Raw genomic sequence first — 15,393 nt, 5'->3', positions numbered from 1 at the left:
AGTTTTCAATACTGGATAAATTTAAAACTACAGAACAAAAACAAGCTCGCCTGATTAAAATTATTTGATACCAATGAAAAAAATACTTTTTGTACACAAAAGGTTTTAAATGAGTAAACAATATATTTATTTACTATTATCCAAACAGATTTTTCTACTAAATTAAAATAAAAACCAAGGTAAAATAGTTATGTTGTGCAAATGCTCAAAGTAGAATAACATCAAGGTTTTGTATTAAATTCTCAACAAACAATTTTTGTCGCGTATAAAGTGTTTCTAAATACTTTACTTTATGTTTAAATCAAGTCAATTGAAAAAATATAAAATAGTTGAATTTTGTATAAACTAGTATACAAATTGTCTTTTTGAAACTTTAAAACTTTTAAAGTTTAAAATCATTTATGTAACTAAAAATTAGATTAGTTTATCGAAATTTGTTCCGTAGAAAAACTAGATATACAACACAGTTGGATTAATAAGAAATTGTTATTGCACGAAGTAGATAACTATAACTCAAATATAAAGCTTACTACTAAATAAGACAATACTCAGTGAAGCGTAAACAGTAAGAAAGATTTTTTTAATTATTACTCAGCTAAATACAAACAAATAAGCAAACTATTTACCATCAAACTCATTATGACGGATTCATCGGACAGCGATTTGAGCAAAAACGACGACTCGGCGTTGTTGTCAGAAGTTAAGACGTACAGAAGACGGTGGTGGATACTTTTGCTGTTTTCACTGTATTCTGCGACTAACGCCTTCCAGTGGATTCAGTACTCCATCATCAGCAACATCATCGTCAAGTTTGTTTGTTTTCAAATTTCGATAATTAGTTCAGCTTAAGATTTGTAGATACAAAACTTATGTCCTTTTGAAAGTGTAAACAGTGAATAGCTTTAAAAATATTTGTTTTGGATAAAAATTTAAAACCGAATAGTTCTCTAAGATGTTTTTAATTGGCTTACTTTTTCACTTTTCCAAAATTTTCAATAATTTTATGATTACTTCTTATTCAAAACCGCAACTTATCTGCTATACACTTTATAAACATTTAAATAAAAGCAAAGTTATTTGCTCAAAATTTTAGAGCTTTTTAGTAAATAATAGTCAATTCTAAAGCTTACTAAGTGTTATATAACTAAAAACATTGAACTTTGTGAGTATTTTGTACTTGAAATTTATACCAGTACTAAAGATAATTTTTAATATATTACAAAAGTTTTGTTATTAGTTTTTCCTGCAAGTATTAAAAAACTATCTGCCCTTAAATATTTCTTTAAAATACTTCTACAAACAGCTACTCACGACAACTGATTAGTATTTTAGTACACAGTTTGAAGAATAATATTAACAAACGGTGGTACAACTCTTTTACTAAAAACTGCTTATAGTATCCTTAAGTCACAAACTTTTTTTGTAACTAATAACTGATAGTTTTCTATCACTCATGTTAGATAATTTAAGTATCGTTTTTGACTTAGTACAATTTGAAATAGTTGCACTAAACTTTAAATTAAGACAAAAATTTATACTATTTTATTTTAAAACTACAATTTCTTACAGATTCTACGATGTGAGCAACTCGGCAGCTGATTGGTTGTCGATAATATTCATGCTGGCATACATCCCGCTCATTTTTCCCGCCACGTGGTTGCTGGACTATTATGGCCTCCGACTGATCGGCCTTCTGGGAGCAGGGCTTAATGCGGCTGGTGCTATCGTGAAAATATTTTCTTGTGATCCTTCGCTATTCGGTGTGACCATGACTGGACAGACCATTGCTGCAGTTAGCCAGGTTTATTTAATGTTTTTTTTTAATTGTTTTTTCTTATCAAAAACTTAGTTAGTATAAGACTTTTTCGTTTATACAAGTTTTTTTTTTGAGCTGGCTTTGTGAATTTTACTCGCAATGAATTTAAAAAAGTATATTTGTATTACTTTTTAAACGTTTTATTTTCTAAAACCAAAATTAAATATGAAAAGTGATTAAACTTCTAATATTGCTCAAAATTTATATATGCGTTTTACCTTAAAAACTAACTACGTTTAAATATTTATTAATCATTTAGTTGCATATAAAGCTTTTTCTTAGTTCTTTTGTTACTATTTGTAAATTTCAGTTCAAAATTTTTAAACCCAAATGTCTAAAACTTTATAATTGCACCCGTTATAGAATGAGTAAATATATAAGGATTTAAGCTTATTTCCGCTAACTCAATAAAAGTTCATGTGTTTTATAAGTACTAATTTTTACAGGTGTTTATACTCGGTATGCCCTCAAAATTAGCGGCAACTTGGTTTGGACCCGCAGAAGTTTCTACTGCTTGCTCCCTTGCTGTCTTCGGAAACCAGGTTTAATATATCAAATTAAGATTTAATATTAAATAAAGAAAATTTCTTGCTGTGTTCGGAAATCAGGTTTAATATAGAATTAAAATTTAATAATAAATAATGAAAATTTCTTGCTGTCTTCGGAAATCAGGTTTAATATAGAATTAAAATTTAATAATAAATAATGAAAATTTCTTGCTGTCTTCGGAAATCGGGTTTAATATAGAATTAAAATTTAATAATAAATAATGAAAATTTCTTGCTGTCTTCGGAAATCGGGTTTAATATAGAATTAAAATTTAATAATAAATAATGAAAATTTCTTGCTGTCTTCGGAAATCGGGTTTAATATATAAATTAAAACTACATAACACTTGCTCCCTTGCTGTATTGGGATATCTGGTTGAAACAGAATTTTTGCATTTCTGTTTAAAACAACTTACTTGTTGTAAGTTTAAGTTTTAAAAACGGCGCCTTAGTTAAAAATATAAATATAAAAGAAAGTTTCTAACTTAATCACGCTTACAGCTATAAAATGAAATAACACATTATAAATTTACTTTTTTTTAAAGCTAAAGACCTACTTTTTAAGTTACTAATCTGTCAACTCTTCAATGAATTTTTGTGAATTTCTAAAAGTTATTTTTGAACATTTAGTTCGGAACCGCGCTAGGATTTTTGCTTCCACCAATCATAGTGGTCGATTCGGACGACAAATCAGTCGTGCAGAACGACTTGAGACTGCTTTTCATCATAACAGCTGTGGCGACATCGTTCTTGTTTGTTCTGGTCATTTTCAGTTGGTTTATTGATAGTTTTTTATTAGCTTGTTGATTTAGTTTTCAATTAATTTGTTGGTAATAATCTTTAAGTTTATTAATAATAACTATTTGTTTGTTATCTTAATTCGTACAGCACAATTTTGTAATAAACTTTCCAAATGTTTTTTTTTCATTAAAGTAAACGCACATTTAAAATATAAGTTTTTTATGTTAAACTAAAAAAGTTTTGTTGTATAAATAATACATTTTGTTTACTTAAAAAGTAGCTTTTTTAATGGTTTTAATTGAAACATCAACAAGTAAATTTTTAAAAAAGTTTGAGTGTTAGTTAGCTTCCTTACACCTAAGAAAAATACTTTTGATTGGCACAACTAAGCTTCTTTTTAGTTTTATTTGATTACGAGTTGTTCTGCAAACAGCAATGTTTATTTATTTAATCAAACAATGTTAGAGTTTAACGTGCAAAATGACTGGAAATTTTACTGCTTTAAAAAATTTATAAAATCTAACATTACGTTATTTGTTTATAATCATGTTCAAAAATTTTCTACAATTTATTTATTTTTTAATACGTTTAATCTATTATTGCTTTAGTTTTTTTTTTTTTTTGACTTAAGTAATATGTAGCGTTTTTAGATTTAATACGAGTTTACAAAACAGTTATCAAATTAAAAGAGAATAAATTAAATATCGTTTACAAGTAGTGTAATTTCAAAAATAATTATCATTACTTTAAATAGTAGTAAAAACTTTTCTTTAATTTTTATAACCTTATAAAAGTTAACAATAACAAATAAACAGCGTTTAAAAACCAGCCAAAGTATCCACCGAGCGTGGCACAGGCGAAATACAGGCAAATGACTCAGAAAGATGGTAAGAACGGAAGTGTGGGCAACGTGAGTGAGAATATTTCTTACGGAAGTTCATTGAAAGCTTTGTTGGTGGATGTACCTTCCGTGCTACTTATTATTTCCTATGGTTAGTTAAATAAATATTCAGTCTTAATATTTCTAAACTTTTCATAACACTTATGATAAATATATCAAGAATAGTTTAAAACTAGAGAAATACTAGTTTGAAAAAATAAGCTAGCTCTATTCTATTGATATACATGACAAATAATTAATTTTCAGGTATTAACACGGGAACATATTATGCAATTTCTACACTTCTAAACGACGAAATATTAGACAGCTTCCCTGTGAGTTGTATTTTATAAATTAATAATTATAAATTTTACAAATTTTATACAAATTATTAACTTTTTTTTAATTTAAAGCCCGATTTAAAATAAAAATCATGTAAATTCATTAATAATAAATTAGATACAAAGACACTCGGAGCAAACCTAATTGATCAGTAGTATAGAGTAAAAAAACTGAAAACAATCTTAATCTAGTTTTTAAAAACCAAATATAAATTTAATTACAGGACAGCCTTAAAGAAGCCGGTCAAGTTGGGTTGACTTTGGTCCTGTTAGGAATTGCCGGGTCTGTACTGTGTGGGGTCGTTCTGGACAAAACTAAAGCTTACAGGTTATTTCAATTTTATTTGTAAAAATAAAAATGTTGGCAACTGGTTTTAATTTTACCAGAGTCTCACGTAAAAGATGAAAACAAGAGTTAAATATTTGTTTTCAAACAGCTAGGCTTTTCTTGGATACGGTATAATACTTTTTTTCTGTAGCTTAACTCATTGAAAATCTTATTTGAAAAGCATTAATGTGACTAACGTCGTAACTCGATTTCTTCAGGAAGACAACAGTACTGGTGTACGCACTGACCCTGGTATCAATGGGCTTATACTCTGGACTGCTCAAGAGCGGCACCCTGTGGACAGTTTACGTTGCTGGAGGTCTACTCGGGTAAGATTTAGGATGTTTTCGAAGCAAACGATATTTTTTAAGTCAAAAATAGAGGTTGTTTCATTATAATTGCTATGATTTTCGGTTTTTAAAAAAATTTTACTTTTAAATTTTAGTAATTTTGGCAACCATGGTTTTTAGTCTAAATTGATGCTTAAAAAATATACTTAAAAAGAACTTAACTCATAAAAAACGTTAGTTCTTTTTTAATTTTTAATATTTAAAACATAAAAACATACAATAACCTTCAGATGTTTTCAAAACTATGTTTTTTGAACTTTAATCTTTCAAGTCTTAAGTCAAACAATAAATACCTAAAATAAACAATACTAAATAAAAATATTGTTAAATGATTCTAGTTGTTTTTATTTTTTTTACATTAAAAGTATAAACAATAACATGTAAATATATACAACAGGTTCACAATGACCGGCTACCTTCCAGTGGGTTTTGAGTTTGCGGCCGAAATAACCTACCCTGTTTGCGAGGGTATTTCTAGCGGTATGCTGAACGCTAGCGCTCAGGTTATTTGTTGTTTTCATGTGTTTTGAAAGGTGAAAACAGTAAACACTAAATAAACGAATAAGTGTGAGTTTCCGCTATTTAGAGTTGTATTATATAGATGTGTTTTTTAACATGAAGATCTTGGCAAAATACTGTACACCATAACTAATTTTGGTTTAATTTCAACTAAAGCAGATTTTTTAATGTACAATTAATATTATTTAAACTTAGTACAATTCAAACAAAAGTATAAATTTAATTAAAATACAGCTCCTTACATAAGTAAGCGCTTTTTTAAGAAATAGGTTGCTTTTAGTTGTATTACATAACAAATTTATTGTTTAAATGTTTTCAATAAGTCGTGAAAACGATTGAACTAATTATTTATGTAAAACAAAACTTTAAACACAAAAATTTCACACACAGGCTTTCGGTATAGGATTGACAATATTTACTCGATTCATTATGACGAACAATTCAGTGTTAATTGCAAATATTTGCTTATGTGGACTTTTGTTCGTCGGTACAATACTAACAAGTTAGTTGGACTTCAAAGCAGTTTTGATAATTCGCTTTTATTTACATTCTTAAGCTTTTTTGTTTAGATATGATAAATGCTTTGTAGCTTTTAACAGCTGCTTTAGAAAATTATGTTTACCGTTTTATCTTAGTAAGTGTTTATTCGTAAACATATTCAAATAATACATTGCTAGAAACAACTTTTAAATTGGTAAAATGAATAACTTATGAATTTATGTCTTTTTTCGGTTCTTATTAACAATTTTTTTTTGTAAGTAGCTTAGAACTCCTGCTTTACAAAAACGTATTTATACTTTTGTTAAAAACATTTAGTAATTAATAATTATACCTACTGTTGAGAAATAGGGATTTTTAATATTTTTTAATTAAGTTGTTTTGTTTATTTAAGTTTTAGAAATTCAGATTGTCCAAGTATCTGTTTTTTTTTTTGTGTTATTTATCTTCTAAATTTAAAACATTATATTTTTAACACAATTTTGTATAAGCTCTACAAAAGTTTTGCTTTTTGTACTATATAATCAGTTACTAAAAACTAATAATTAAGAGTTTTAAGCAAAATTGAACTTCTTTAAAACACACCAAAATATATGTAAAACTATAAACTTAAAACTTTTTATAGTTGCCACAAAAGAAGATTTGAAACGTCAAAAAGCAAATGAAAACTTCACTTCAATCATAAAGCAGACTTCGTTTCATTCAAGGAACGATATATCATAAAAAAAAACTAATTAAAAACTAATTATTATTCGGAATCGCTTTTTTAATTTCGTTAAACTAACTTTGAAGGGCTATTTTTGTACATGTTTTTTGTAGAGTTGCAGTTTTTTATTTAATTTTTAATGTTTTTGTGTTTTAAATCTAATAATAATTAATTGTATACCTCAAAATATTCGTTTACTTCAAAGTTTTAAGTTAAATAAAAATTTGTTTTGTACAAGTTTTATTATTTTTCAACGGTATTAAGCTTTACTTGATGTGTTAATAAAATAACTGAGTTAAATCAATTAAAACTAAATTAACTGAGTCATTAATAAAACTTATAGTTTGATCTTTTGTAATTTAAAGAACTATAAGTTAAACAGAATTTGAATCAGTTAATACTCAGGTATCTTTATTTTTTGCTTAAATATAATAAAACTTTAGTACATACATACCATAAAGTTTTTGTATAAATGTATGTAGAAAAAAAGTGTACAATAATGCTTCTAAAATTTTTAAATAATATTTAAATTTAGCTATTTGAAAATAGAAATTTTCTTGATTTTCACAGCTCTGTTGAAGTGTGTTAACTCCTTAACACACAGAAACATGTGTTAGTGTAACAAAGAGAGGTTACTGTTTAATTTGTTATTATTATTTAAATCTAGTATTTTCAAAGTTTGTTTCATAGTTTCACATTCTTTTTTCTACTCTTTTCTTTACATTCTGAATTTCAATGAACACGATAAAAACTAACCCTCTAAAATATTTGTCAAAGGACTTTTAAGATAAGGAAAATAATTGACATTAAAGTTTTATGTTTTTTGAAAAGTTTATAAATTTGTCTATAAAATTAACTTTATGCTCGTACCTAATAGTTAATGTAAAATATACTGCATACTTGAAGAATAAACTATTAAACTTTGTAGCTACTTTTAAACTAAATACAAACTTAGTTCTTATTACCAGAGTTTTAATAAAATGTTTTAAAACTAACTTCTTGAAAAATGATTTTCAAGAGATTAAAAAAAATATTTAAAAGACTAGTATTGTCCTTTATAAAATAATTTAAATAAATTTTTCAACAATTCTAATTTTTAATAGTTTATCTAACTTTCTTAGTTTAATTTTTAAAACAATATTTTGAGCAAAAAATCTTTATATTAGTCATTAGTTAGCATACAAATAAAAACAACACACAAATTTTCTGTACTTTAATTTTTTTAAAGATTTTGTTTGCTTTCTGATAAAATCCAACTAATTAGAATTTTACACAAAATACAAATAAGTAAAAGTTCTACTAAAGTCTTTCCAAAAATAATAAGTTTTTTAATTGTTTGGCCTGCAAAAATAGTTTTTGTTAGTTATCATTCGACATAAATCTAGCTAAAAAATAAAAGCATGTATCAAAAACACAACGAACGAAGATATATATTAAACGATGACAATATCTTTAAAAACTTAAGAAAATTAACGAACAGCGCGAATAGTGCTACTTTTTTTAAACTAAAGACAATTTAGTATGTTTTATTTTAAATAATATTTTATTAGTTAATATTTGTTAAAGATAGCTAAGCAGTCCGTTTAGTAAAACACAATAAAATATCTAATAGTAAAAAGTAAATATTTTTTATTGAAAGTAAGCAGAAAAAGACGACAATCATTCTAAAATATGAGGAGTTTTAAGTAAAAGTACCAGTATTTTCAGTAAAATAAGTATTAGTATTTATATTTAGTCAAAAGATAAAATAAAATATTTTTTAGTTAAAAAATGTTTGTTCACATTTTCCCATTAAATTATTTTTTAATTTATATCGACTTATCATATTTATTTACCAGCCATTTTTAAAATATTTTATTTATAAACAGAAAATATTGAATAATATGTACTTGTAGTGGTTATTTTTTTAAATTAGAGCTTTAGAATTATAGTTGATAAGCAAACTTTTAAGATGAGTGTACAAAAAAAAGAGAATTCAAAGGTAGCTATTATTATATTGTCAAGCAGGTAGTACAATTATTACTAGCTAAAAATACAAGTATAACATAATTTATATTTATTCATACATTTTACAAAAACAACTTAATTATTAACTACTGCACTTGTTTATTAAACTCTAAGCAAAAAAAAGTAATCATATAACTATTGATTAATTATTATGTAAAGTTTGTTTTAATCTCATACTTAAGTTTTTTGAATAGTATTTTATGAAAAAGTATTAATAAAAGTTGAAAAAGAAAAACTAAAAAGTAAGTCAATACTATCTGCTATTTAAACATTTTAGTATCTGTAATAAAACTTCTAAATAAATTATCTAATTTTAGAAAAATTTGTTGTCATTACAATTGTTCAAATGAGTTAGATTACTAAAAAAAAACCTAGATACAATAGATTTAAAGTTATAGAAAGTTGCAAATAACTTAATAGTTTACAAGTATCAATTAAAATATAGCTTTAACTTTTAATACTTAATTGAAATAAGTTGAAGTATTCAAATAGGTTAGGTTAGGTAATACATCACATTTATATGTAAAACTTTGTATATAAAACTTGTATTTGCCCCAAACAGTATGCAATCAGGGACGTCTCGTGGATTTAACAGTTGCACAGATGATCCACTTTAAAAGCTTAAAAACAATAACAAAATACTTAGAATAATCAAGTTTTGAAGTAGTTTTAAAGTAATCTTCTTATTAAACATGAATTTTGAAAATAAATATTTCGCTGAAAACACCATATAAGAGCTATGTTCTGTACAAATTTTATACAGAACAGCACAATTTAGCACTAAAAATAAATATTAATTTTGATTTTCATAACCATCAGTTTTAAAAAAAACACTGTTAGAAATTCTCTTTCATAAGAAATTTTCTTTAACAAGTTTAAGTATCAATTATTACCTGTTGTAAAAATGTAATGAAAAAAAAACATTCAAAATAATACTAGTAGAACTAACTCAGAAAAATATTATACATAATGGCATTTAAATGTAGTTTTTTAAATAAAATAAGCTACGTATGAAAAAAAGCAAACAAAAGACAGCTACTTAAAAATTTTAGCTAAACAATAAACGCTTATTATAAAATAAATACTTCAAAATAACACATTGTGTAATTAAGGCAAATTTCCTTAAGTTTAAATAGAGTTGTGACCATACTTGCCAAAACATGATTGTTACTAAATCTAGCTGTTATTTTGATCGCCTTGCTAAAAGCTTTGATGTCTTAAGGTCCGAACTTTGTTAAAATTGGCCCTGCTCTTAAAAGGAAATTCTAGAACAAATCAAACTTTTTGGCAAGTATGGATGTGACATACACAAGTTATTCTGGTCAGTAGAACTAGTATAATTTTTTAGAAACACTTAAACTATTATTTTTTGACTTCATTATAATTTATCCTCTCCAATCAGGGCAGCAATTTTGTTAAAAAACTCAGTTGAAATTTTTTTATAGTTTTTAATTTCACTAAAAAGAAATCTATTAGGCTCAAAAGTTTTTACATAGCTGTTAAATTTTACTTATATTTCAAAAAATTTGTAAGCATTTTGTAGCAAAGTTAGAACTTAACAAACATGAGACAAAACTATTTATTAACTAATTAGTCACCTATGATCTAAATGAAGAATGAAAATATATGTCATCTTTTTTTCTGCTTTAGTGGTATATATTTACATATGCATAAAAAGTATACCAATTTAATAAATACCTGACTACCAAATCCATATTTGTTAAAGTATTTAAGTTACTGTAAAAATGGCTTTCAAAAAAAATAAATTAACACCTTGTTTCAAAAAGTACTAACGGTACAACCTTAAGACATTTTAGTACTAAATTTTAAGAAAAATTTATAAAATCTGGAGCTAAGTATCAATGTTAAGAAAGCAACAAACTTTAGATAAAGTAAAGTATATTTATTTAGTAATTCAAAACTTAATTATCTAAAAGTTTAAAATTTTGTAAAAATGTTTAAATATTCATTGAAAATATAATTAAGGATATTTTACAAAAATTATGTACAATTTATTTGACATTTAAATAGTTTTTTTTTTTGTAAAGGGTAAGAAAAGTTGTAATATATAAAACTGGATGAAATATCTAAAAAAAAATTGGCCTTTCTGCTCAAGATTTTTAGTTAAATTTTGAGTACTTTTTAAATTAATATTTATTTTTTATTTAAGATGGATTATAACAGTAAAATGTTAATTGTTAATAATTTTTTTTTCTTATTTACCTTACTCAGGCTAACTCATGTTTGACATAAGTCAGTTTTTTTATTCTTAAAAGAATTTTTAGGTTTTTTTTAAACTTAAAAAAAATCCGCATCCTTTATGCTTTAAACTCATATTATATCAAAGAGAGAAAAACAAAGCATGCAGTTATTTTCAAACATAATCTACAGTAAATTTTTCAATTTAATGTGAGCCTTTTTAATATGAGCAACTGACTATTTTGTTGTGAATCCTTTTTTAGCTTTTTAACATTTTGAGTTATGTTAGAAAACTTTTAAGCTTAACCAGGACTTATATATAAATATAAGTGTATAAGGCTTACTTGTTTTTTAATCAAAACTCAGTTTAACTAAAATCTATTTTCAAAATCTTAGTCTAGAATATAACTTTAAAAGTTGAGCTAAAAATTTGTAACAATATTAAAAACTAATATATGTATAATTTTACTGGAATGTATCATTTGTTTAATAATATGAAAGAAATTAAGACTAGTATAATGTTTATCAGACAAGTTTTGGTCACTTAGTATTGGTATTTTTTGTCTTAAAGAGTTGCAACTAAGTAGCTGATTATAAGTGTAGTGATATCTTCTTTTTCATACTTAAAAATCAACACAATAGGTTAATTTTTTATATAATATTTTATAAAACTCCTGTGTTTTTTTAATTTTAGTTTGATTTTTGTGAACTTTTTTTCAATCTTAGAATTGAACATGTATGTAAATGTTTATCAGTGTTGCCAAAAAACCTGTATTTTGAGAAATTTTATAAAAAATCTTTCAATTTTGAACAAAAACCACTAAAAAACCTGGAATTTAAAAAAATATTTAAATGTTAAGAAGTAAAACTTTGACTTGGCACTAAAAGTTTATCATATAGATAATTTTTTTGTGATGACCAAAAATGTTTACTAATAATAACCACATTTGGTTTGAGATATCTTTTTAATGTAGTTATGCTATTGAAAACAGTTTTTTATCTTAAACTTAGTTTTAATTTATAAGTAGACCCTAAATTGTGTAATTTTTAAAACCTGGAAGAAAATTTCAAAACCTAGAGTTAATTTGTCAAAAGTATTTGGCAACACTGTTTCATATAAAGTACAACTTACTCTGCTGTAATAAGTAAAAAGAAGTTTTGTTGATTAGATAAAATTGTTTCTAATTAACTAGATGATATAAAACAAGAATTATACATATATGTCAAGTTATTGAAACAATTTTAATTCTTATCAATACTTGTTTGTTAACAATACTGTCTATTTCAGAGGTATAATTTTAAAACTATAAGAAATATAAACGTTTAATATGTAAAATTTTAAGCTTATTTAGTTACCAGTAAGTATAACTCAACAACTGATTTTTTTACATGGTTAAACTGCTAATGTAAGAAATAAAAACAACTTTTTAATTGATAATTTTAGTTTTAAATTGATAGTAAATAATTAAAAGTAAATTGCTACAAATTTAAAGTAAGTAAAAATAGCTTACACTTTGAGATGTTCTTTTAAGTTTATTTTTTACAACTAAGATAAAAATTTTTTGTAGCCTAAATGTAAACATAATACATTAAAAATTTTTAACTGATGTATAAATAATTGTTGTTTAAAACTTTTGTGCATTAGCACTTTGTTATTTTTTGAACCAGGGTTACCACTTTACCTGAGACCTGGAAAAACCCGGAATTTGACAATTTAGGCAAAACAAATGAAAAACCTGGTATTTGAAAAATTTTGTAAAGAAACTGGAAAATCTTGGAATTTTGAACAAAATTCACTAAAAAAAACCTGGAAGTTTAACAATTTTCGCATGTTCTGTACTATAATTACGATTTTACCTAAAAAATTTATCATACAAACAAAATGTGTTGTTATCATCAAAAATTTATTTTATTAAAAAACATATTCAGAGTAGCTTTACAGTATATTCTTAATGTTTTTTTTTCCTTTTAAACACAGTTTCTTACCTTTAATTAATTTTAAACTGAAAATAGACCCAAAAACGTGTACCTTTAAAAACCTGAAAGTAATGTGGAAAACCTGGAAAAATATTTGGAAAAACGAGTGGCAACACTGTCTAATTTAAATTTTATTGTTAGATTAACTTTTGCACCTTTTGACTAGCTTTTTGTACTAGAATAAGAAAAAATATAACTTGACTTTAATGTTATAAGTTATAACCCACTCTGAAGCAGTTCAAACGGGTAGGTGTCAAAATTGCACGAGGGTAGAAAATTGCATGAAGTTACTTTTGCACACAGAATCGATTTCGCACAGGTTGAAATTCTTTTTTTGTTAACTTAATTTTTTTTTACTATCACTGTTACCTCTAAACCTTATCCTCGGTTGGTAACTTATTTTTTCCATTTTACTTTTTTCTAAATTAATTTTTTATTTTCATATAGCTTTTATTTGTTTTTTACTATATTTTTACCATTACTATTACCCCTAATCCTTACCTTAAGTCAATAGTTTTTTTTTAATTAATTTATTTATATTTATTTTACTTCTTTTTAATAGCAATTTTATTAGTATTTTTTTACTATCACTGTTACCCCTAACTCTTACTCTCGGTCGGTAATTTTTTTTTCTCCTTGTTGTTTATTAAATGTTTTTTAATAGTTAAATTCTTTAATAATAATACAGCTCGTGCAAAAATGTCTTCCTGCGAAACTGTCTGCTCGTGCAAAAGTATATTCGTGCAATTTTGTAAAATAGACACAGACATTATTGAAAAATATTCTTCAAAGACCAGAGCACCGACAAAGCCAGGGAGACATCTCAGAATTTACAATATAATCACGCTAGTTGTTATTGTCTTTTAATGCTTTATGTTTATTTATTGATACTAACTATGTAGATATTTAAAAAAACCTTGTTTATATTTTATAGCGAAAAAACCCATAAAGAGCCATTTTAAAGTTTTATTAGTTGGAATTATTGCTCTTTCTATAGGTTTTAATACTTAAATCGCTAAACAATTGTTTAAACTAAACTCCAGAGTTTTTAGTTGTTTAAGCATGGAAGACAGTAATTCAAGTTTAATTTAGTTATTTCTGTCAATTAAATTTAGATGGTAAAGCTATTAAATTGTATATTTTAGGACAATTTTAAGGTTTAGTTTTTTTGATCATAGGTTATGGAATTAAACTAAGCTAACTCTATTTTGAATTAAATTAACTATAATTGTCAGAAATTTAACAAATAAGATTTATTTGATGTATAAGCTTAAAATATACATGCTTTTAAGTTAGAGACAGTTACCTTTAACTAAAAATAAAAGTTGAGCAATTATACACAGCTTGACGTTTCGGATGGTAAAAGTTAGGAATAATAATGATAGTATAAATATAATGAAAAGAAATTACTGTTAAAAAAATTATGAGAAATAAAAATAAATAAGTTAAAAAAAATACCGACCTAAGGTAAGGGCTAGGGGTAATAATGATGGTAAAAAACAAATAATATATAATGTAAAAAAAAAAAAAAAAAACAAATACGAAAAAAAAAAAATTACCAACTAAGGGTAAGGATTAGTGGTAACAGTTATAGTAAAAACTTTAGATAATAAAAAAATTAAAAGCATAATAAACAAAAATACAACTCTGCAAAAATGTCTCCCTGCGAAATTGTCTGCTCGTGCAAAAGTGTCTTTGTGCAATTAAGTACCCTCGTGCAGTTTTGTCTTCGTAGATTTTTGACCGGTTCGAACATGTGTTGGTTAGTTTTTCTTAATTAAGCATAAAAGGGTGTCTTGTAACCAATATTTAAAAACTAAAAATTCCTTTTTTTTACTAATTTCTATGTCTACAACAGGGTTCCCAGAGTAGGTCAAATGGCTCTCTTTGTGTGAAAAAAATTTAGGGGATCATAAGGAGAAAAGGGGACACGTAGGGGCCATGAGGTCATAGTTTAAAACTTACACTGTTCATTCTGGAATTTATGATGAAGGGCAAAATAAAAAAAAACATCATTTTCTAATGTTAGTTTTTCGAGTAATCTTGTTGGAGGGAGCCATAGTTTTTCTATTTTTGTTTAGTGGACCTTTTGAAAAAAAGTTTAGGAAACCCTGGTCTACAAACATCAGATAGTTTTTTAAATGAAGTAGAATTTAAATTAGTTAATAGCTGTTTCAGCATCTTTTAAAACTGTATGCAAAGAACTTATAAAGTTTTTATATATATATATACAAACCAACTTCTAAAAAGCTCGCAAAACTTTCTTAAACAATTTATTTTTAAAACTCAGGAAAGTAAGTGGTTATTAAGCTTAGTTTTGATTTACGAAAAAACAGCAATTAGCATTGCTACTTAGCTGTGTAGTTATTTAATAAAAATTTTCATGATAAAAAAAAAAAAAAACATTAGAATGAAATTATCGTTAAAAATTTAAATTGAATACTAAATATAATTCTCACAAAAAAGTCATTTTTATTTAATTC

General features: G+C 25.1%; 1 protein-coding gene across 1 annotated transcript; it reads left to right on the top strand.

The window, feature by feature from the left end:
- Window positions 1-639: 639 nt before the first annotated feature.
- On the top strand, window positions 640-6,744 carry LOC145836926 (choline/ethanolamine transporter flvcr2a-like). The gene is made up of 11 exons (XM_082944696.1): window positions 640-809; window positions 1,570-1,801; window positions 2,263-2,358; window positions 2,995-3,136; window positions 3,921-4,097; window positions 4,253-4,320; window positions 4,551-4,654; window positions 4,873-4,983; window positions 5,402-5,507; window positions 5,914-6,025; window positions 6,647-6,744. Exons 1-11 carry the CDS (start codon window positions 640-642, stop codon window positions 6,742-6,744), a joined length of 1,416 nt encoding a protein of 471 aa, XP_082800822.1.
- The last annotated feature ends 8,649 nt before the right edge of the window (window positions 6,745-15,393 follow it).

Source organism: Thalia democratica, chromosome 5, assembly GCF_965202585.1.
Source record: "Thalia democratica chromosome 5, ktThaDemo2.hap1.1, whole genome shotgun sequence".
NCBI lineage: Eukaryota > Metazoa > Chordata > Thaliacea > Salpida > Salpidae > Thalia > Thalia democratica.
This window is presented reverse-complemented; position numbering and strand designations above follow the sequence as displayed.